At 47.2% G+C, this 23286-nt stretch overlaps 4 protein-coding genes across 6 annotated transcripts; 2 read left to right on the plus strand and 2 right to left on the minus strand.

The window, feature by feature from the left end:
- Nucleotides 1-14: 14 nt before the first annotated feature.
- Nucleotides 15-6287, minus strand: Kbtbd4 (kelch repeat and BTB domain containing 4). 3 transcript variants are annotated; one of them, XM_051184261.1, is made up of 4 exons: nt 6139-6287; nt 4640-5257; nt 2890-2996; nt 15-1576 (listed from the first exon to the last, which is right to left on the minus strand). In XM_051184261.1, the coding sequence occupies exons 1-4, from the start codon at nt 6155-6157 to the stop codon at nt 716-718; spliced, it is 1605 nt and encodes a 534-aa protein (XP_051040218.1). In that variant the 5' UTR covers nt 6158-6287; the 3' UTR covers nt 15-715. The 3 variants fall into 3 exon arrangements, with proteins under 3 accessions (XP_051040218.1, XP_051040219.1, XP_051040217.1); XM_051184262.1 differs by having other exon boundaries at nt 6045-6169; XM_051184260.1 differs by lacking the exon at nt 6139-6287 and adding an exon at nt 5805-5963.
- Ndufs3 (NADH:ubiquinone oxidoreductase core subunit S3) lies at nt 6221-14269 on the plus strand. The gene is made up of 7 exons (XM_051184297.1): nt 6221-6364; nt 6470-6535; nt 7842-7939; nt 8337-8486; nt 11046-11171; nt 11297-11416; nt 14030-14269. Exons 1-7 carry the CDS (start codon nt 6301-6303, stop codon nt 14195-14197), a joined length of 792 nt encoding a protein of 263 aa, XP_051040254.1. The 5' UTR covers nt 6221-6300; the 3' UTR covers nt 14198-14269.
- A 1357-nt stretch (nt 14270-15626) lies between these two features.
- Nucleotides 15627-17006, plus strand: Fam180b (family with sequence similarity 180 member B). The gene is given in 5 exon segments (XM_051183808.1): nt 15627-15703; nt 16359-16478; nt 16630-16682; nt 16685-16792; nt 16795-17006. Coding segments are annotated over 5 exon segments (570 nt in total).
- A 1330-nt stretch (nt 17007-18336) lies between these two features.
- Nucleotides 18337-22447, minus strand: C1qtnf4 (C1q and TNF related 4). Its single transcript, XM_051184271.1, has 2 exons — nt 22310-22447; nt 18337-19346 (listed from the first exon to the last, which is right to left on the minus strand). The coding sequence occupies exon 2, from the start codon at nt 19339-19341 to the stop codon at nt 18361-18363; it is 981 nt and encodes a 326-aa protein (XP_051040228.1). The 5' UTR covers nt 19342-19346; nt 22310-22447; the 3' UTR covers nt 18337-18360.
- Between the last annotated feature and the right edge of the window lie 839 nt (nt 22448-23286).

A 23286-nucleotide genomic window follows, 5' to 3' on the forward strand; every position in this document is an offset into this window, starting at 1 on the left:
AACACACACACATATCACTTCAAAAACTTTTATTTGTACGAACAGTTCCTAACTCTTGATTTAGCTCAGAGCTTTTAAAAGACCAGAGATGGTATATATTTGAGTTTGGAAAAGTTTCAGCTATTAATCAGAAATAATTGTTTCTACTTTCTGGCTTATCTATTCATATAAGCCAAAAAATCAAACCCAAGTTTCTTTTCCTGACAGACAGATGAGAAAACATTAAAAGGAGCATCCTGAATTCTAGAGTTGATTCTTGCTGGTGAAGTACATTTTCAGTTTAGTCTACTATCCCTCTAAATCCTGAAGGAAAACTCTTAATACTTAATTCTTTGTGGAAAAGTGACAACTAGCCACTTTGCTGGCTATAGACAAAAAGGAATGGGCCTCTTTTTGCACGGGAACCAAGGTGCTTATATTAACACTGATCTGGTAAGGGGAGGCTGTGCCTAAGTCTGAGAAGAGGCTGGCTCTAAGCAGTCTGAAGTGAGGCACGGGGCCACGGGGATAATGGCAGAGTTCGAGCAACCACCTGAGTAGCAGTAGTGTGAAAAGCCCTAAACAGAGTACCCCATGAGCCTGGGGATGGGCTGAGGTGCTGCCTTCCTCATGTACCCAAACTAACACATTACTCTGAACCAGGGGATTTCAGGTTTGACTGGGGATGCACAGACAAGGGAAGAGCAAAGGAATCAGCTGTTCTCCCATCACTGTCTTAGGCTAACACAAACTGCAAATTGGTAAGCAGCACCTTAATGCCTTTTGTGACAGTTACAGCTGAAGTAGCAGGGTCGAGCTTATAGGTGTTGGCATCTCCCTTCTTATATCGATCCCTGAAGACATAGATGCTTCCATTGCAGCTAGCAATCTTCCAGAGGGATGGGGCAGAGCTCCAGGCCTCAGGAAGACAGAGCCGGGTGAAGCTGTCTAGAAGAGGATTATAGCACACCAGAGAGTCCCCTTCAGCCACAATGAACACTAGATCTTTATGTACAGCTGCATGCATGCAGCCTGCAAAGGGCAATACATAGGGCTTCACGTGACACTTGTCAGTCTCTGTGTCAAAGCACTGGATAAGTCGGGAAGGTTTGGTAAAGAAGTCTAGATCATTCTCCTCGCCCCCTAGTAAGTAGATGATTCCATTGAGGTTGGCACCAGCAGCCCCAGATACAGCCACCTCTAACTGAGTTGTCTCTGTCCACACATTATCACCTACCCGATAGTAGATGACTGCATTGGAGAGGGTATCCTGCAGTGTCTTGCCACCCAGTGAATATATGGCATCTTTCCCAGGCACTGATACCAGGGTATGCTGGAGGTGGTCCCGGGGTAAAGGAGCACACCACTCCCAGTCAACGGTGGCATTGTTGCATTTCCACATACGCCGTGGGATGGACCCTCCCACGACATACAAGTCTCCACCATGCTTGCAGGCTGCAGTGATTTGGTGGCACAAGCTATTTTGGCCACTTACACTGATGGAGTCATCTTCTGCACAATGCAAGGACACAGCCAATGAGTGGGTGCGGGATGACTCTTTCCCGATAAGGTAAATGTGCACATTCTCCCCAATTTCCTGTTGGCAAAATTGAAATTTTGACATCAGCTCATGTGAAGACTGCTAAGACAGGTATCCTTAATGGTCTGGCCTCACACATCTTGCTCCAGTTAGTAGTGATCATCCTGACTTTTTTCTAATTACTTTCTTCTAGGCATTTTATGCAGGGACAGAGAATCTTTTGTTCGTCCCTGTAATTCAGCTCATTTACATATTTATTCAAATAAGATCTTGCTATGTGGCACAAACTACCCATACTTAGATTCTCCTGCTTCAGCCTTCAAGAGGGTAATCACAGGTGTGTACCACATCTGCTCTTACTGCTTTTTGTTTTTCAGTGTTAGTAATTAAACCTAGGACTTCATGATACAAGGCAAACATCCTAGAAACTGAATTATATTCCAGGTCATCCCCTGCTTTTTTGTTATTGCTATTATTTTTCCCTCAAATTGGGTTTCTCTGTGTAGCCTTGCCTGTCTTGGAACTCGCTCTATAGACCAGGCTGTCCTTGAATTCAGAGATCTGCCTGCCTCTGCCTCCCAAGTGCTATGATTAAAGGCTTATGCCACCACCAAGCAGCTAGACAAGGTCTTATATAGGCTAGGCTGGCCTTGAACCAACTGTGTGGCTGAAGCTGATCCTCCTGCCTTCATGCCCACCTCCCCATGCGTTGAGCAATCCCATCTAGCTAGAACTGTTAACTCAATGAAGAAAGCATCAAACCAGGCAGTTGGTGGTGCACACCTTTAATCCTAGCACTTGGCAGGCAGAAGCAGGTGGATCTCTGTGAGTTGGAGTCCAGCCTGGTCTACAAAGTGAGTTCCAGAACAGACAGGGCTGTTTTACTGAGGAACCCTGTCTAGAACAACAAAACAAAACAAAACAAAAACAAAAACAAAAAAAAAAAAAAAAAAGAAAAGAAAAAAAAAAAAAACCAAAGGAAGATAGCATTAGAGAAGACAGTAAAAGCTCCATGAGTTTCAAAGCTCATAGACTGATGGTTTCAGAGATCAGAAAACACATCTAACTCCCCAGTTTTTATTAACTTCAAGCTGGGACTAATCCATGGCTCTCAAAAGAGTCAAGGTCAGAGACTTGGAAGATGGCTTAGGTGGGCAAGGCCACTTGCTGTACAAGCATGACACCTGAGTTTGATCCTTGTGGTTCATGTGGTGCAAAGAGAACTGACTCCTGCAAGTTGTCCTCTGACCCCCACACAAACACCAAGAGACACACATTACCCTCTGTTAAAAAAAGAGAAGAGAAAAAGCCACTGCTGGCTAGCATGTACAGAGATTATGGCACCCCAATCCTCAAGAAATGTGCCTCACCTTTAAGCTAGTCCTGAGTGACTCTGCAAAAGCCTCTCTTTCTTCTTTATTGAAACTGATCCAGGCTTCTATTGCCTCTGTTGGGTTCTGGGAACATGGAACCCCATCTGTGAGAGCCAAAGGGAAAGCATGATCAACAACAATATCACTGGGTTTGATTTTGTTTTTGTAATGTTTTATGTGCATTGGTGTTTTGCCTGCATGTATGTCTTTGTGAGGATGTTAGAAGCCCTGGAACTGGAGACAGTTGTGAACTGCCATGTGGGTGCTGGGAATTGAACTTGCATTCTCCAGAAGAGCAGCTAGTGCTCTTAACCATGGAGCCATCTGTCCAACTGTGTTTTCTGTTGCTTGGTTTTTTAATTTTTGTGTGTTTTGTTTTTTCCTGGCACTCACTCTGTAGACCAGGCTAGACTCAAACTCACATAGATCTGCCTCCCAAATGCTGGGATTAAATGTGTGTGCCACTATTGCCCTTCATTAAAAAATATGTTATATGTTTTGCCTGCACATGTCTTTGCACCATATGCATGCTTGGTACCCATGATCAAAAGATGGCATCAGATGCCCTGGAACTGGAGGAAGGTTGTGAGTCACCATGTGGATTCTGGGAACTGAACCATGGTCCTCTGTAAAAGTAATAAGTCCAAGGGCAACAAGTGCTCTTAACTGCTGAACCATCCATCTATCCAGCCTCATCAATGACGATCTTAATGGGCTCTCAAGAGGAACCACAACTGGGCATAATAGCAAATGCCTTTAATTCTAGCACTTGGGAGTCACAGAGATCTCTCTGAGTTCAAAGCCAGCCTGATCTACATGGTGAGTTAAAGAACAGTCATGGTTTTGTAAAGAGACCCTATCTCAAAAAACAAAACAAAACAACTTGAGTCACTTTATTAGACCTCCATTATATGTATTTGTTTATTCATGTATCCAATTACATACATATGAAGGTAACTTGAAATTGCCCCACCATTAACATTTTGCAGTGCTGGGATCCAACCTAGGGTCTCATGTATACCAGGGAAGTGTTCTATGACCAAGTTACACCATGAGCCCTGGATTGCTTTTTAAAAGAAAAGTGGATGGCATAAAATGCCCCATATGCCACCGAAGTCACCTACCAGGCTATAGAGCGCACTCTAAAGTATAGCTCCACCCCACCTGCAGGGACAGAATTGTTACCTAAAGTTGGTGCCCAAATGTTTCCTATTTTAGATATCTCCATTCATCAGCATCTACACAATTTGTTTTAGTAAATACTCCTGTAGGCCTTCAAGGTACAGGGCACATGAAAACATCAGGCACCTCTCACTTCCTTTTGTGGAAAAGTGATACAGCTTTGTATTCTTCAGCTACTTCTCTAAGGCACTCTGTCTCTTAACAGCAGCTACACCCATTCTCAACCTCAATCTAAATCTCTACCAGAAATGATACTATAACCTAACAACAGTTAGTTACATAAACTTGCATGGGAGTTCTCCTGAACCAGAATATCCACTGAAAATCATTCCTTTTTTAATTTAAATTAGAAATCATCTTATTTTGCATATCAATCCCAGTTCCCTCTCCTTCCCATTCTCCCATGTCCCCCACTGACTCCCATCCCATCCCTTTTGTGCTCCATAGAAAAGGTGAGGCCTTCCATGGGGGATCATCAAAGTCTGTCACATCATTTGGCTAGGCTCTGCCCCTCTGAAAATCATTCTTGCACAGTTGGGTATGGTAAGCCCCTCCTTGGACGTACCTGAGATGATATCAGTGAGTAGACGGTGGGGCAAGTGGAGAAACTCCTCTGTGCTCTGCAGCTGGGCCAGATGGGTCTTGGCACAGTGTTTGGCAGCAGTGTAGAGCTCAGGATCACTGTGCCTATCTGCAAGCCACATCACCTGAAGGCAGTTTCCCACTTGTACTGTGCGTGCCAGAAACCGAGAACATTCCTCAAAGAGTGATGTCAACTGATACATGTCTGACACCTCATAAATCTCCTGCAGCTCATCAGCTCGAAGCTTCACAGTCCCATGGTATATATAATCAACCAGGAGCTGGAAAACAGACTCACTGACATCTTGCAGCACAATCACCCGGTTGTGTGCCTCCTTCAGGTTAGAAGTGAACATGGATCTGAAGAAGCAGCTCTGGGCTGACAGGACCAGTCGGTGGAGCTGAAACTCTCGGCCTTCCACTGAGATGGTGACATCAGCAAAGAGCTCCTCCTCTAAACATAGTTTCATAATACCTTGAGCCACGCGGCCTGAGTGAGATCGGTCTTTGAAAGTATAGTTCACAAAGTAGTTTTCATCCATGGATGCTCCAGGCTCTTCTGGTGACTCCATGGTAGCCAACTTCACTCTCTGCCACCTATCTGCAACACAATACCACCCTAAGTATTTGAGTAATTCACAGACATTGTCCATGCTTCCAACTCTCCAACTCAACATAGGGAGAAGGGGAAAATAGGAGCAAGGTGGGTGCAGACTAGCCTTATTCCTGGCATTGCCAACATCGTCTACAACATCCCTTCACCCAAAGGTCTCCTGCAATGGGGTCTCTCCTCCAATTAAATCAATTAAAGTTCTCTGTGCTATTTTTCCTTGAGGGAAAATCAGATATTCCTGATGATGTAACAAAAGACTTGGGACTTAAGTCAACTGGTGAAAGGGGAGGAGGAAACCTATGATCTTAAAAGATTTACTAATCAAATAATTTCGACATATAACTAGTGAGACTTGGGAAGCATAATTAAACCAAAAAAGAGAAGACGAAGGTAAATAAAGCAATACATCCAGTTATTGTGGTTAGATTTCTTTCTTGCCTGGACGTAAGAGTGCAGAGCCTCCGATACGAGGCCTGGGCCTGGACATCCATTACTTCCACCTTTACTCTTCTCTGAGCTGCTGTTCTCTACTTACCCACACGCCCCAGTGAGTTCCTAAAGAAGCTAGAGATAGCCCAGCCGTCCCCGGCCGGGGGCACAAGGAAGTCCATAACCCTGTGCAATCCGACCGCGCCACTGAGAGTCGCCTAGGAAACGGTCTCCAAGGAAACCGCCCGTCCTCTCCCCCACCCTCCCTCCTCAAAAGGTTAGCTCGGGAGCCGGGAGCTGTGTGGAACTTAGAACCCAGAACGCCCACCCTTTCCCTTTCTCTCACCCGTCCGATTCTTCGCTTCTTCTCTTCGGCCTCCGCTGTACTGAGCTACGGCTACGTCCACCTCACGGTTTCCCCACCTGCGGGTCCTTCTTACCTGCGTTACCTCCTTTCATGACAGTGCCCAGATCCGGAACCTCTGCTTCCCGCCCTGCGTCTGCCGGGAAGAAGATTCATTGCACACTTCCACTTCCGGTCCGTGCCCTTGGGGCTCCGAGGCGTGTGTGTTCTTCGAGTATTTTGTCGGCATCCAAAGAACATGGCGGCTGCCGCAGCCAGGGTCTGGTGGCGTGGACTCGTAGGGACTGCTTCCTTAGCCAGGGGTGAGCAAGGGACAGCTGAGACCATGGGCAGCGGCAGAGGCGTGCCTAACACGGGGACCGGTCTGGTCTCAGCCGCGCCTTCGTGCCTTTTATCTCTCTGCGCAGGGACTGGGCGACCCTCAGTGCTGTTGCAACGGGTGAGGAGGGAGAGCGCGGCAGCCGACACGCGCCGTGAGTATGTGCGGACAGCGCTCTTCTCCCCAACGTTAGCAGGGGCTTTTCATTGTTCTGTCGATGTTTGTCCTTGCCCTGGAATGCCCTTCCCTCCTGGCAAATCTCTGCTTGCCCTTGGAGATTGCTATGGTCTCCACTTTGCTGTTAGAATCGAGTACTTCCTGTGCCCTAGGTATTTGTTCCCTTCTGATCTTGATCGCTCTTTGCCCGCTTTCTTGATTTTTTTCCCCCTCGATTAAATTGTCAGCTCTTTCAGAGCAGGTAACAAAACTTTTGAGACCAGAAGTACAGAAATATAGTAGCTCGCATCAATCTAGTACTTATAGGCACCTTAAGGCTTTAAACCTTATAGTGAATCATTTCCTTTGGACTTCATAACAGCCTCATGAGATGCATAGTATTTTACTGTCAGTACTATATATCATGAAGCAGTCTAGATAATTAAATGTTTCAGTCACAGGTCCACTGAACAACAAAACAGGTCTTTGGAAAATACTTATTCTTCGCCCGATGTGTGGGTGTTTATTTAGTGATCATGTAATTTTATGTTCAGTCGACAGAATCATACTTGGAAATTGAAGGCCTGGCTTTCTTCCGTTTCTGGACATCGATTTTTCTATAGATACACAATGGAACTGGGAGTAGCATGTGGGCAGTGAAATAATTTTTTAGTGTTCCTCAGCCCTAAAATTCTTTTAAGAACTTTGTATAATTTGTATAATCAACTGCCAAGGAGAGAAAGAGAATCAGAAGCCTGGTTTCCATCCTTAAAGAGCTCTGAGTCTGATAGAAGGGCTGACTCTGTTGCTTTGTTGTCTTGAGTACAAGAAGTATGAGCAGCTGTGAAATAGTCAGAAAGGAAGCAAAGACCCAACTGTAGTAACAGGAGTCTGTGTGTACTGTGAAAGAGAAGTGGTGCCCCTCAGTTTTGATCACTTCCAACTCCTGGAAGGTACTTTGCATCTGTGTCTTAAGATTCTTTACCGAGGGCATGGAGAGGTGATCCAGCAGTTAAGAGCACTGGCTGTTTATCCAGAGGACTGAGATTCAATCCCCACGTGTCAGTTCAAAACCATTTATAAATCCAATCTTAGGAGATCTGACATTCTTCTGTCCTCTGTGAGTACAGGCACTCATGTGTGCACAGACATATGCAAGCAAAACACCAAAATAAAAGTAAATACTTTTCTTTTTAAAAATATTCTTCAGGAAGTTCTACTGAGAGATAATCTTTTTTTTAAACCCAAGAGACTTGAGATGGGACTTGTTGCTACCTTTTCCCTTTATACTTGTTTCTCTCCAGCCACTGTCAGACCTGGGAATGATGTGACCCACAAGCAGCTCTCAGCATTTGGAGAGTATGTGGCTGAAATCCTACCCAAGTATGTCCAACAAGTTCAGGTAATACTCATTGTCCTTGGGTCTTCGTCAAGACTCCACCACATCATTTATTTCTTTACCTTAAGCCAGTGGTTCTCGGCCTGTGGGTCTCTACCCCTGGTGTTCACCCAAGACCCGCAAAAACACACAGATGTTTATATTACAATTCATAATAGTATCAAATATTACACTGATGAAGTAGCAATGAAAATAAGTTTATAGTTGGGGGGGGGCGGCTCACCACAACATTAGTAGCTGTATTAAAGGATCTCAGCATTAAGAAGCATTCCAAGACAGCCAAGGCTACACAATGAAATCATCTCAAAAGGAAAAACAAAAAGTTGGAAACCTGCTGAAGTTAAGTATTTCCTCAGTAGTAGTAGTAGCATTCTCTCCACACCACCTTTTTGCTCCACAGGTGACCTGCTTTAATGAGTTAGAAATCTGTATCCACCCTGATGGAGTCATCCCAGTGCTGACTTTCCTCAAGGATCATACCAATGCACAATTCAAATCCTTGGCTGACATGACAGCAGTAGATGTCCCAACTCGGCAGAACCGTTTTGAGGTCAGTTAAATGTGAGGTTTGGGGCCAGGATATATAGCTCAGAGTTGGTAGAATACTTGCCAAGCATTCACAATACTCCCGTTTGATCCCTAGTATTGCATGAAACTAGGTGTACTGGTAGACCTCTATTCCTAGCACTTGGGGAGGGAGGGCAGGAGGATCACAAGTTCAAGGTGATTTATAGTTGCACAGGGAGTTCAAGGAAAAGTAGGGCAATATGAGATGAGATGCTAACAAAAAGAGAGAGAAAGGGACAGAGAGAGGTTTGGGAACTAAAGAAAGGGCATAGGTGATTTCCTGAGTGATAGCCACTTTGGAAACCAGAGCTTTCTTAGTTTCAGTTTTAGCCTGGGTCACACAGAACATAGCAGAATTTTGGTCTGTTTTTTGTTGACTTCCTTTTATTTGCCTGGGTTTTTGTTTTTGTTTTTTTTTTTTTTTCCCCCTGTTTATTTTTCTTTCATTTCTCTGTTGTTTTGAGACAGGGTCTCACTGTGTTGGCCTGGAACTTTTCAGTTCAGATGATCTTCATATATCAGCTTACTAAATAGTCACCATGCTTTGCTCTGTTTTTTTTTTTTTTTTAATTAAGTTTATGCTGGGTGTGGTGGCACATTCATCCAGCCTCTGGGAGACAGAGGCAGGCAGATCCCTGTGAGTATAAAGCTGGCCTGGTCTACATAACAAGTTTCAGGACAGCCAGAGCCAAACCCTGTCTCAAAAAAATACACATATAAATAATGTTACACACACACACAGACACGTACACACATGTATATACTGGGCACTGAACCTGGAGCCTTAACATTTGCTAATCAAGCACTCTACCACTGAACTATAGCCAAAGTTGGGGATTTGGTATTATATGGTCCAAGAAGATCTTTTGTGGCTGACCGTGGACTTCTTTCTGTTAACTAGTACAATTAAAAAGTAATAGTAAAATAGGAGAATTTATCTTGATGATTTTAGAATGTTCATATCATTGTAGGTATAATTCCTCAAAGCAAAGAACCCAGGAAAGAATTGTTAGAAGCAAGTTTGGGGAGCTGGTGGTATTACTCAGCAGTAGAGCACAAGCCTAACATGCACAAAGTCTTGGGTTAAATCCTATCACCAACAAAAACAAAAAAAAGACACTATATTTTAGAGTATTTAACATTGGCCATGAAAGGGGCTGGAGAAATAGCCCAGTGTTAGAGCACTGGCTACTCTTGCAGAGGACCAGGGTTTGGTTCCCAGCACCCACGTGGCACCTCACAGCCTCCTGTAACTCCAGCTCCAGAGGACCTGACACCACTTCTGACCTCTGGAGATACTGCACATTCATGTTGCACAGATACAAGCAAAACACTATACATATAAATAAATCTAACCTTGATAATGAAAGACGAGCAGCAGCAGCAGCAGAGCAAACTTGGACATAGGAAATTAAAATGTCTCTGCAGTCAACATGAACAGTTCTGAAACCAGGCACATAAAACTTTGGATGTATAGGAAGAAAGCCCTCAGTAAATTATAAATTATACTCTTTTTTTGTTGTTGTTCTTTTTTATTATATTAATTTTTAAAATCCAATCCCATTCCTCCCACTCCCTCTACTCCTCCCTATGACCTTTTTTTGTTTTGTTTTTGTTTGATTTGGTTTTTCAAGACAGGATTTTTGTGTGGCTTTGGAGCCTGTCCTAGCTCTTGTAGACCAGGCTGGCCTTGAACTCACAGAGATTCGCCTGCCTCTGCCTCCCAAGTGCTGGGATTAATGGCATGTGCCACCAACGCCTGGCATATTTTAAGGTAATAAATATACTTTATTTTAAAAGTTGTTTGGCAGAAGTTTTGTTTAAAACATGGGCGCTGATACAATAGCCAAATAAAATATCTATTAATGCAAAGCATAGTGACTTACAGCTTTAAATTCAGTGCCAGCCTGTTCTATGTAGCAAGTTCCAGAAAAGCCAAGGTTACATATTGAAACCCTGTCTCAAAAACAAACTCAAAGGAAAGAACAAATGGACATAGAAGGCCATGTAGCTGTCTGGGAGGCTTTTTAGAATATAGAGAACAGTTGTGCCAAATCTTGTTAGGGTCACCCTATGGAGTCCAAAGTGGTTGAAACTTGCCTTGTAGACCTTGAACTCAGTAGTCCTCCTGCCTCTACCTTTTAAGTATTTAACTGTGTTGGATCTTAACAGAAGGACAGAAATTAACTGAGTGAGGATTAGGACAGGTGGGCAGGGAGATCTTTCAAAGGGGACGACAGAACAGCTAACGAGCAGAGCCACAATCATGGCCTAAGTCTTTGTAAGTAGTTGTAAAGAATACAGGGTCACAGGTGGAATCCTTAATAACAGATGCTCTCTCAGTGGTGGTGCACACCTTTAATCCCAGCACTTAGGAGGCAGAGGCAGACAGATTTCTGTAAGTGTGAGGCCAGCCTGGTCTATGTAGTGAGTTCTAGGACTAGGACTACACAGAAAACCCCTGTTTCAAGAAACCAAAACAAACAAAAAATCTGATGCTCTCACCCAGAGCTGCTTTGTCCTCAGCTTTTTCTCTCCCTAGATTGTCTACAACCTGCTGTCTCTGCGCTTCAACTCTCGGATCCGTGTGAAGACCTATACAGATGAGCTGACACCCATTGAGTCCCTAGTCTCTGTGCACAAAGCAGCCAACTGGTATGAGAGGGAGGTGAGCTATTGGGTGCAGTGGCCCTGCCTCTGGGCCAGAAGTGTAGCATTGTTTGTAACTATGAGGTGTGACTCCTCTGCTGTTGGCCCTGATGGACTGGTTGCCTTAGAGCTATTCTTTTCTAGGTCTGGGACATGTTTGGAGTTTTCTTTGTGAACCACCCTGATCTAAGAAGGATCCTGACAGACTATGGCTTCGAGGGACATCCTTTCCGGAAAGACTTTCCCCTCTCTGGCTATGTTGAGGTAGAAACCTTAAAACTGGAGTAGCAGTCATGGAGCCTCAGAGATCATAGGCATGATGGGAATATGATCTGTAGATTATGGTAGTTTAAGAGCTTGTGCTGCAGTTCTAGTTTTATTTTTATAATGTGGGGCAAGTTATTTGATTTTGCCATGAGACAGTTTTCTCATTTATCTGTTTAATGGAAATAATAATAACTTAAATATGTGGTGACATTAGGTATTTAGTGATATATAAAGCCTGATATGTTGTAAATTTTAGTTAAAGCTAGTCATTATTGTAATGATTTTGTTTTGCTTTTTGAGACAGGGTTCTCTTTTGTAACCACCATGGCTGTCCTAGAGACCAGATTGGCCTCAAACTCACAGTGCTGGGATTAAAGCCACTGCCTGGCTTGTATTTTATTTTTTAAGATTTATTTTATGCTGGGCAGCTAGTCATTATTGTAATGATTTTGTTTTGCTTTTTGAGGCAGGGTTCTCTTTTGTAACCACCATGGCTGTCCTGGAGACCAGATTGGCCTCAAACTCACAGTGCTGGGATTAAAGCCACTGCCTGGCTTGTATTTTATTTTTTAAGATTTATTTTATGCTGGGCAGTGGTAGCACACACATTTAATCACAGTACTTGGGAGGCAGAGGCAGGCAGATCTCTATGAGTTCAAGGACAGCCTGGGCTACAAAGTAAGTTCCAGGATAGCCAGGGCAACAAAGAGAAATCCTGTCTTGAAAAACCAAAAGAAAAGGATGGCTACTGAGGACCTGGTGTACTGGTACATTCTTATAATATCAATACTAGGGAAGCTGAGGCAGGAGGATTGTATTAAGGCCAGCTTGGGCATGGCAAGAGCCTACTAAAGGGGTGGGAGACTGGAAAGATAGCTCAGTTGGTAAAATACTGCACAAGTATTAGGATCTGATTTTGTATCCCTAACATCCATGTAAAAGGATGGATGTTAACCAGGCATGGTAGTGCATGCCTTTAATCCTAGGATAGGAGTCTGAGGCAGGCAGATCTCTCTTGAGTTCCAGACTAGCCTTTAATCCCAGCAATTAGAGGTAGAAACAGGTGGATCTCTGAGATGGAGATCAACTGGTCTACAGAGTGAGTTTAGGACAGCACAGAGAAACCCTGACCCAAAAATCAAATAGCAACAGCAAAAAAGAAGCTGGGTGTATATGTAACCAAGTTGGTCCTGGAATTTATGAGTCAGCCATTCTAGTCTAGTCAGTGAGCCTAAACTTAATGGGAGGCCCTTTCTTTAAAAAAAAAAAAAAAAAAAAAAAAAAAAGGTGGAGGGTCAAGGAGATGATGGCTCAGTGGGTCATGCACTTGAAGACCTGAGTTTTAATCCTCAGAATCCAGGTAAAGTGGTGAATTGTAACCCACGTATGTAATCTCAGTGCTCTTGCAGAGAGATGGGTAGTGGAATCAGGAAAATCCCAGGAAGTTCATGGACAGGCCAGCCTGACATAGCAGCAAACAGCAGCACATATATACATACACACATTGAACAAACATGAATCATGCACATTAAATAATGTGGGAAATGACCAAGGAAGATAATTGATATTGACCTTTGATCCCCATATATGCACATGCACACACACACACACACACACACACACACACACACACACACACACACACACACACATACATTCATTGTGCACCACAAAAAGGGATGGCCACTGAGGAGGGGTCATAATTTCAGTGGCCTGGCAGGTTATTATAGCACACACAAGAATTTTGCAGTGAGGTAACTTAGAAATGTTGAGATGCATGACATTCCAGTCCTGTTTGTCCTTTGTTTTTTGTTTTTTTTTTTTTTTTTTTTTTTGTTTGTTTGTTTTGTTTTTTTGTTTTTTTTTTTTAACAGGGTCTGGAACTTGCTCTGTAGACCAGGCTGGCCTTAATCAGAGAGACCTACCTGCCTCTGCCTCCAGTGCTGAGTTTTAGCCTAGCCAGCCCCACTTCTGTAAAGTAGTTTAGTTTTTGTTTTTCGAGACAGGGGTTTCTCTCTCTAGTCCTGGCTGTCCTAGCACTCACTATGTAGACCAAGATGACCTTAAACTCACAGAGATCCACCTGCCTCTGCCTCCCAAGTGCTGGGATTAAAGGCGTGTACCACCACCACTGCCTGACTTTTTTTTTTTTTTCTTTATGAGAGACAGGGTCTCTGTGTAGTAGCCCTGGCTGTCCTGAAACTTTGTAGACAAGGCTGGCCTTGAACTCAATTTAGATTCTTCTGCCTCATCTCCTGAGTGCTGAGACCAAAGTGGAGTGCCAACACATCCAGCCTAAATTGATTTTTGCAGCCACTGACTGTTCCTAATCTGAGATCAGTACTTGCTATTACCTTTTAAAGTGTGTGGTTGGGTGAGCACTAAGTCTGCTCAAGAGGTAATGTGGCAGGGGAATCCACAATGCTGACCGCATGTAAAAAGTAAAGGCCATTTTGAAATCCCACACATTAGTTTACTGCAGTGTGTGACCTCATGGGTAGTAAGCGTGGATGTGACAGAACAGACGTCCAGGGGAGAGGGAAGGGGACAGCAGGGGTGGTCGTGTGAAGTGGGCTCCTCAGTCTTTAGTTCTAACTCTTGCTCCTGCAGCTACGTTACGATGACGAGGTGAAGCGGGTAGTGGCTGAACCAGTGGAGTTGGCACAAGAATTCCGCAAGTTTGACCTGAACAGTCCCTGGGAGGCTTTCCCTGCCTATCGTCAGCCCCCTGAGAGTCTCAAGCTTGAAGCTGGAGATAAGAAGCCTGAAGCCAAGTAGCTTCAAAAGCATGTGGATCCTAGAGGAAGACTGCTTTATCTATGGTTGTCTGTGTAAATAAAGTAGGTACATAGGGACGTTCACCCCTTCCTCTGTGTTTTTTGTTTTGTTGGCTGTTTTTTGTTTTTTGGTTTTTTTTTTTTTTTTTTTTTTTTTTGAGACAGGATTTTTCTGTGTAATCCTGGCTGTCCTGGAACTCACTCTGTAGCCCAGGATGGTCTTGAACTTAGATCTGCAAGCCTCTGCCTCCTAAATGCTGGGATTAAAGGCATGTACCACCACTGCCTGTATTTATTTGGTGGGGATGGCAGCACATGTGGAGGTCAGAGGATGATTTACAGACGTGGTTCTGTCCCACCATGTGAGTTCTAGGGATTGAACTCAAGCTCTTTAGGCTTGGCAGCAAGTGCTCTTTCTACTGACCCACTCCCTCTGTCCCTCATGTGCTATAATGGGTAGAAATGGCACTGACTCAGGAGAGGGAGGGTACAGGAGGTGGAGGTGTTCCCTGCCCAATCTATTTAATGAGACCGAATGCTACAGTTGTAGACATTGTGATCTGTAGGCCTCCATGTGTTTCTAGAGGGCTCTGGAGCTGTAATCAGTTTTTACAGTCTTAGGGTTTAGAATAGGTGTGGCATGATCTTCAGTGACTACTGGAGAGCCTTGAAACTGCTGAAGAAAGTCCTTATCTCAGCGGACTGTGTGGAAGCACTTGATAGATTCAGGGGCCTAGGTAGGGCCAGGAAAACCCTAATCTACTTTCATCCCACCCAAACATCCACAGGGTTCTATGAGCCAATTGTAAGAGCCACTTAACTCTTAAAGGAGTCTTGCCAGTTTCTGGCCTAAAACTAGAAAGTTGTTTGTAAGTAGAGTTATCAGAGCTCGGGTAAAAATGTACTCAGGAGCTACTGGTTCATCTGTCTGCTTTCCAAGACAACACCCCTTCCCCCAGCTGTTCTAGGGTTGGTTGGCTTTGTGTTGAGTGCCTTCCATGGGCACTGGTCTATCTGCTATGCAGTTGGAGAACTGGACTTGCAACTTATGATTTTGGCTTCTCAGGAGCCCAGGAGGCTGGGCTGGATTGGGTGTCAGGTTGGATTGAGTGTCCCAGCTGGCCTCTAGCAAGATGCTTTCAATGTGAGAACAGACAGTAAGAACATTGCTGCTTGATATGTATCCCTTAGGGGGGGTCAAACGGGTCTCTTAACTAAACAGCCCACCCATCTGAGCAAGAACAAATATGCTGCTACTGCCAAAACTGAAGAGTCCCCATCTCTGAGGGGTGAAAATAGCCTCCAGAAAGTGAATGAGGCCATAGCCAGTCCCTCCCTACTCAGCATTGAAGACTGACGCATAAAGGAATGCAGTAGCAGCCTGTATTGGGAAGTTGAAGCTATGGCAGGAGGAAGTAGAGTCAGAAGACATGGCTGGGACCTACAGTCCCTGCTTTTGTCTAGTGGTAGCCATTAGTCTACTTCCTTGGGTGACCAGTTCAGAATGATGCAGGTACAAGGGCTTCAGGGTGGGTGGCTAAGAACCAAGAAAAGGCTGTGGCCACCAGTAGGTACACTTGGCTCTTTGAGCCTCACATGGCAGAGGAAGAACTGTGGGCCTGATGAGTGCTATAGTGGGTGATGGTATAGAAAACGTATGCAGCTTAATTTTAGTGCTTACCATTGTTTGGGAACTCTGCCAGGGCACTGCAAGTTACAAGAGTCAAGTTAGGTTTTTGCCAAGAGGGGAGTCAGACTTGGTATACACTGGGATAAGAGCCATGCTTGGGAAGGTAACTATCAGAATACATACATACATACATACATACACACGCATTTGGAATAGGGAAGGGGACAGGAGATGGCATCCAGGCACTTTTCTTTCTTTTTTTACAAATTTATTTTTATTTTATGTGCATTTGCATGTATATCTGTGTGATGGTGTTGGATACCCTGGAATTAGAGTTGCAGACAGTTTTGAGCTGCCATGTGTGTGCTGGGAATTGAACCTGGGTCTTCTGAAAGAGCAGATGGTGCTCCTAACCACTGAGCCATCTCTCCAGCCCATCCAGGCACTTTTCATGCCTCCTGAGCAACAGGAAAGATTTCTGAGAGGCTCGATGTTCAGAGTGAAGGACAGCAGGGATCTGATTCCTCTCTACTGCCTCAGGGCAGTCCATGGACAGCACTGTCATGGGAGGTGGCCTACAGGAGCCAGAGGACCCAGAAGTGATGCCTGACACCCTAAGTTCAGGGTTTGGAAGGGAGCTAAGGATAGATCTGTCTGTGGTGGGGAGCAACCAGGATGGGTCCTAACTACCTTATAGCCTCCCCAACTCCTTGCTCGGTCTTTCTCCCCATATCTGATCCCTAAGGACAACCCACCCCTAAAACAACTCCCCTTGTAGTTGCTCTGGGCTGTGCTTGAACTAGGCATCATCGGATAGCTTACATCCAAGATGAGAAACCAGGATCCATACATCCAAGCCTTCACTCGGGCTCTTTCTGCAGCACCACATGCCCAGTGATTTGGAGGGAGCTAAGCAATGGCTACAACTCTAGGATCTTCAGAAAGGGCTTCCTCTTTGGACTTTTAGCTCCTGATTCTTATAGATCTGTTGTGTGTCTACCAGCTCCACAAGGCTAGTGAGGCTGAGGAGAGGGGTCGTTGGGCCCAGGTCTTTGCTCTCCTGGCACAGAAAACACTTTGGCACCCGTGCAAGAGTTTCTGTCTCCAGGGCCAGCCCTCTTCACTGGAATCCTGGGCCTCCATCCTTGACTCTTGCCTCGAACCCTTCCCTTTCACTTGACATTTCCCCTTCTCATCATCCTTTCCCTACTATGTGCAGGGAATCCATCTGTCTCTCCTGGTTCTTCCTATTCAGATCTCTAGCCTATCTTGGTTTCTGGTTCCTGACTACCCATGCTTATACCTATTCTGTCTTGTTCCATATACCCAGCTAAGGCCTGGGTTCAGGCAATAAGCACAATGCTAAGGGCAAGACTGGCAGGCAGTGGTTACATGCATGTATGTCCAGAGATCAGGGTTGAAAAGTGTGTTTAATACATGCTGAAAGAAAAGCAGACCCAAAGTAATTCATGCCAGGTCCTCTAACTCCTATGCTGGCAGTCCTATAAAATACAGAAATCCCATATATTTGTCACCCAGTCGTCTTGTTGGGGGAGAGGGGTTTGAGACAGGGTTTCTCTGTGTAGCTTTGGAGTCTGTCCTGGAACTTTGTCTGTAGACCAGGCTGGCCTCGAACTCATAGAGATCCACTTGCCTCTGCCTCCCGAGTGCTGGGATTTGGATGTGAGCCACCACCGCACAGGCCTTCACCCAGTCTTAATATACTCATTTCAAAGCCAACCAAGACTCTGTAGCTCTGAAACTTCGAAGTCCCCATGTGGACTGGGAGCATAGATTGGACTTGAGTGGCTCTATTTACAAGAGGAGTAAAGGGGAAAGGGGAGGGACGTTACCTCTTGTTTCATCTCAACCCTCACTTGTGACATCTTAGAATAAAGCTGGGAGAAGACCCTCGCAGAGAGACCAGCTCAGGCAGTATAAGGTGTGTGTTGCCCTGACTCTGCGTAGCTCCGAGCTGTTCTCCCAGACCCTGTCTCATTTTTGTGTCTAAAACTACTCTAAACCGTGTTCTGAGCAAATCAGCCCATTCTGGGAGGGCAGGAGGCAGGGCAACCAGGTATCAGCCCTTGTCCCAGTACCATGCCCTACTGAAAGGAGAAACATGCTGTTCCTTGAATCCTGTGTTCCTAGTGGGTTAGAGTGGGAGGAGGATGTTCCCTGTCACAGAAAGGCATAATTTGGGCCTCAAGAAGAATGTTGTTGGTGAGAAGTCAGATGGAGAGAGGTACTGGACACAGACATGAAAGTGAGGCCTGCTTGAATTTAGGAGAACATGCTTCAAAATCATCTCACTCTCACAAGGCCTGACCCCATCTAGGCCCTATGTGTTGTCCTAGTCAGGGTGGTCCTGTCCCGTCCTGGGGAGGAGGAGAGGCAAAGGCATCACAGTCAAGACACAGGGCAGGCCCACTTTATTGGCAGAGTCCAGGCGCTCAGGCCGATGGGGCATTCGGGTCGTGGTCCCGGCTAGGCATGCACGCCCCACGGCCTCCGGAGTTCCTCCGAGCAGAGGCTCAGAGCTCGGGGGGCTTGAGGGCTGGCGGGCTGGCGGCGGCGAGATCGGGGTACACCAGGAAGCCTGAGAAGGTGATGTACTTGCCGTGGTTGCTGTAGGCGCCATAGCCATCGTGGTCGTGGCTGAGCAGCCAGACGGCATCGCCGCGCCGCAGCGCCAGCATCACGCTCTGGCTCTGCATCTCGCGGCGCCTCGAGGCGCCGTCGTCGTAAATCATGGCCTGCACCTCGTCGCGGTTCTTCATCAGCTTCACAGACAGCGTCTTGCGCGGGAGCTTGCCCAGCGTGAAGGAGAAGAAATAGGCGCCAGGCAGGCGGCAGCGGAACACGCCGGCCGCCGCGTCGAAGTCACCACCTATGTTGACCAGCTCGGTGTCGAAGGCCAGCGGCCGGTGGCGCGGGCCCGGGCCAGCATCCGAGCCCACCAGACTGCGCGTGCGCGCCGCTGAGAAGGCCGAGCGCGGCTCCGGGGGCGCGGCTCCGCGCGCAGGCGCATCGGCGTCGGCGTCAGCGTACACCAGGTAGCCGCTGAAGGTGGCGCCGGGTGCTCCCAGCGCGTATTGCGGAGCGCCGTGCAGCCGCAGCCACACCGTGTCGCCGTAGTCGAGCTGCAGCATGGCGCTCTGGCTGGCAGCGCGCCGCGCGCCCGGCCGCCGCTGCTCGTCGAAGGCCAGCGCCTGCACCTCGTCGCGGTTGCGCACCAGCATCACCGACAGGCTCTTGTGCGGGGCTTTGCCGGCCGTGAAGGAGAAGAAGTAGGCTCCGGGCACGCGGCAGCGGAACCGCCCCGTGGCCGCGTCGAAGTCGCCCCCGATGTTCACGTACACCTTGTCGAAGGTCACCGCCATTTCCGACGTGCCCTCCAGCGGGGTGGTGCGAGCCGCCGAGAAGGCTGACCGCAGTTCTGAAGAGCCAGGGCCAACTGGGCCCAGTGCCCAGCAGGCCACCGGGCTTAGCAAACCCAGCAAGAGCAGCAGCATGGCACCTGGGAGGGGAGAGAAGACCCAGGCAGGGGAGGAGGGTTGGACAGCGGCTGCCTCCACCTGTAATTTCTCTTCCTAGCCTTGCTCTTAACCCATGACTGTGTTCTCCTTCACTAGAGCAGTATGTCTCACCTAGTGTTACCTGGAGGGCTTATTACAGCACCCACACTTGTTCCCCTCGTCGAATTTATTCCATATGTCTGGGATGTGGCCTGAGAGTGTGCATGTCTAATAGTATCCTTAGTAGTGTGATAGCTGATCTAGAGTTCACATTTTCAGAACCGCTAGATTAGGTGGTCAGTACTTCTCCAAACTTTTGTTTTTAAGCATGAGAATCCTTTTTGCAAATAAGATCTGGTACACATGCCACAAACATGTTGAAATGCTCAGGTTAATGAGGCCTACAGCCCTGTTCTTGATCCTCACCTCTCCTCCTCTGGGTGTTAAGGAGGTCTGTTTCCAACAGTCAGCACTCCTATGCATTTTCCTGTACTTTTTCTCTGGTCCTTGGCCTGCCCTTCACAATAAACACTGGCTCCTTGTATGAGTTTCTGCCATGACAGCGTCCTAAGTCTTATCTGGGAATGAATGGAGAGAGCTGCTCTCTAGTCCTTTTCCTGGCCTCTGACCTAGTCCAGAATTCCTCAGGATCTCTGGACTCCCCTGGGGCCCTTCCTGCACTGAGGAGTCTGGCCAGGCTTTGCACTAGTGTCTTCCCTATGAAAACAATGAAGTAACAAGGGACAGGGAGATGGCTCAGCAGTTAATTTCCCAGCACCACAAGGCAACTCACAGCCATCTATAATTCTAGATCGGATACCTCTTCTGGCCTTATAAGCAGCAGGCACACAGTGTTATACAGACATACATGCAAGCAAAGCACCCATATACATAATTTTGTGTTAATTTTTAAATGCTATAATAACTTCCTCTGTGCCTTTGTGCTTGGAGGCTAGCTCCCATGGGAAGGAGCAAGCCACAGCTGCTAAGGATAGGGAGAACAAAATAAAATTCTGGCAGGGCTTTGGCAAGATGGTGATGTCATCAACTTCATTGGTGGTGGTGGTGGTGGTGGTGGTGGTGGTGGTGGTGGTGGAATGGAGTAGATAGACTTAGATCTGAACACTAGTCTTGGGGAATTAACCACAAGCACTCTTGACACTGAGTCACACCCCAGTCACTGTAGACTTTTTTTTTTTTTTTTAACTCTGAGTAAGGCTTCATCCATGATGGAGGGCCTCACACAAGCTTGTGGTAACCTACCCAGACAGCAGCTGTGAACAAGGTCTGTATAGGGACATCAATACGCTTCTGTTCTTACCCCTGGGAACAGTGATCTGATCAAGTTCTTGACATAAGGGGTCAGAGCCTCAGTAAATGCATGCTTAAGGCGTTACCCAGTTCTTGGAGTCATGCTGATGGAGTTCCATCGTGTTCTGAAGTAGGGCTGAGACTTTGAAGCTTGAACACAAAAGACTCCAAAGTGGAGAGAGGCTGGAGACAGCTTGGGACATGAGCTTTTCTGGGAAGTACCCTGGGAGTGTGTGTAGCCTTGTGTCTCTTACAGATGCCAGGGGCCTGCTGAGAAAAGCTGCCTGGTGCAGCTCCACAGCTGTGTCTCACTCCTGGCTGTTCACCTGAGGACTGGAATCTAGCCTGCATTCCACTTGCCTAGCTGCTGGAGTAAAATGCACTGCCCTTTAATTTTCACAATAAAGACCTCAAGTCCAGCTGACCACTGCCTCCTTCCAGAGGAATGTTTTTCTGATTCTCAGAGATGTCCCATGGGTTACTTGGTTGAGGACATGGAGGAGAGAAGGGGCCTATCTGTAGTAGCGAAAACTATACCTGCCAGATGCCTAGTCTATTCCTTTTTACAGAGCTATTTTAGAAGTATAGATAAGCCCACTCCCATTTTATGGTTGAGAAAGTTAGTGCTTAAACAAGGGACACATGTTTTGGTTCAAGGTCATCCACGGAACACTAAGCCTTAAACAAAGGGTTTTTAAATTTCAGATTCAGTGTTCTTTTCTACTAGCTTTCCCTCTCACACAAAGGCATCTATCTCTACAGCCGATCTGTTTCCCCGCCTCTGACCCCTTTTGCAAAAACAGAACAGACAAGGAATGAGTGCTGGAATCGAGAGTGAAGGAGAAAACAAAGGCAAGCAAAACCCTCTGTCATTTTGTCTCCTGGGAGGTGGGAGCACTCCCCCTGCCCTGCAGCTTTCCTAGCAAGCTCTAGAAACTCCTACCCACCGTATCCTTTGCCACCTCCCTCCAAGTCTAGTACACCCATCAGTGCCAAAGGGTCTTCCTGTGGGGCCAATACACTGCTCCCCTTTCATACTCTACTACACATGTCCCTGAACCCTGGATCCCATCCCTTAATAACCCCTTTCCCCAGCAGGTCAGAGGGGGATGGGAAGGTGTCAGGTGAGTGTCGGAGCTCCTGGGAGGATATGGCTGCACAAAGCCCTGTCCAGGTAAAGCTCAAAATAGTCGTCTTCAAAGAGAAAAACTGGGACAGAGAGCTGGGTAGACCCAGCGCCGGGAATCAATGGAGAAGATGCAGCGATGTCAGGCTGAGGGCATCTTCAAGCCCCCAGCGCCTTGCTCCCGGCGCCCCAGTTAAACCCGTTCTCAAACCTCACCAGAATCCCCCTTCTGTCTTCCTTGAAAGTCCAGCATCCTTTCAAGAAGGTGAGCCCCACTTTTACAGAAGTAGCCAATTAATCCTTTCTCGTGGGGGAAAAATGCCCCAGAAAAGGGTGTCCCCCAAGCCCTTTTCCTTGAGACCTGCCCTCCACCCCTCCCTTCGGAATAAAAGCCCTTGAGCCTCTTTCATGGAAATGCGCCCTGGTCCTCCTTTCCAGGGAAAAAGGACCGGGTCTCTCGCGCCTCCCACCGCCCCCGCTCGCATAGAAGAGAAGCCTGCGCCCCCGCCTCCTCCCGGCTGCCCTCACCTGGCTGGCGGCGGGCGGGTCGGCTTCGGTCGGAGCCGGCGATCCGGCTCCACGAGGACGCAGGGCTGCGCACTGGTCACACGCGCTGCGGCTTGGTCGGGCCTGCGGGGGTGGCAGGGGGCACGGGCAGCAGCGAGTGGGGACCCCGGTACAGGGAGGCGTGAGCGAGTGGGAAGGACAGCAGAAGCTGAAGCGGAGAAGCGCAGGGGCGGGGAGCAGGGGAGGCGGAGGGGAGAGCGGAGGACGAGGGAGGGGCGCCGAGCAGCGGGGCCTGGGGCACCGCACCGAGCCTGCGCCGAGCGCGGGACCCTTCCTCACTCCGGACCAAGAGCTTTATCTTCAGGGTACAGACAGCAGGCGTCATTGATCCAAGTTAGCATATGGGGAAACCGAGGCCGCTGCTCAGAGGCCACAGTAGGGATAGCTCAGGGCATCCTATAGACCCGGCTTTCCAGCTTGTGTGGGGAGACCCGGACTGGGCTTCAAGGACAGTAGGAGGTGAGGTTTTGTGTGAGACAGATGTCCAGACTGAGTGGCCTTGAGGAAGGTCTGAGGGAAGAGAAGGATAATTGAATGGGTCACTGTCCTTAGTAAAGACCGAGTCCTTCCTCACTTCTCAATCTGAAAATGCTCCCGTGCACGTGAGTTAGTAATGCTGGAGAAAGACAAAGCGCAGACATCATCACACCCGCTGGAGTCCCTCTGGGAAGGACAAAGAAAGAGCAGGGTTCTTGCAGTGGGCTGAACTTATTTATTTATTTATTTTCTGGCAAGTGTTGAGAAGGGCCATAGAAGGTTCCTGTATGCGTCATGGCCTGTGGAGCTGGGCTTAGGTAGCAGGAGTCCAGCAAGTCTTCAAGACTGAACCAGCATCTGGCCCTCTCACACTCACAGGCTCTTTATATAGCTCCTTGCCCTCAGGATCTTTCCTTCTGGAACTCTCCAAACTTACCTGACCCCAGTTATTGGAGTACAAG

Source organism: Phodopus roborovskii, unplaced genomic scaffold (genome assembly GCF_943737965.1).
Source record: "Phodopus roborovskii unplaced genomic scaffold, PHOROB, whole genome shotgun sequence".
Classification (NCBI taxonomy): Eukaryota; Metazoa; Chordata; class Mammalia; order Rodentia; family Cricetidae; genus Phodopus; species Phodopus roborovskii.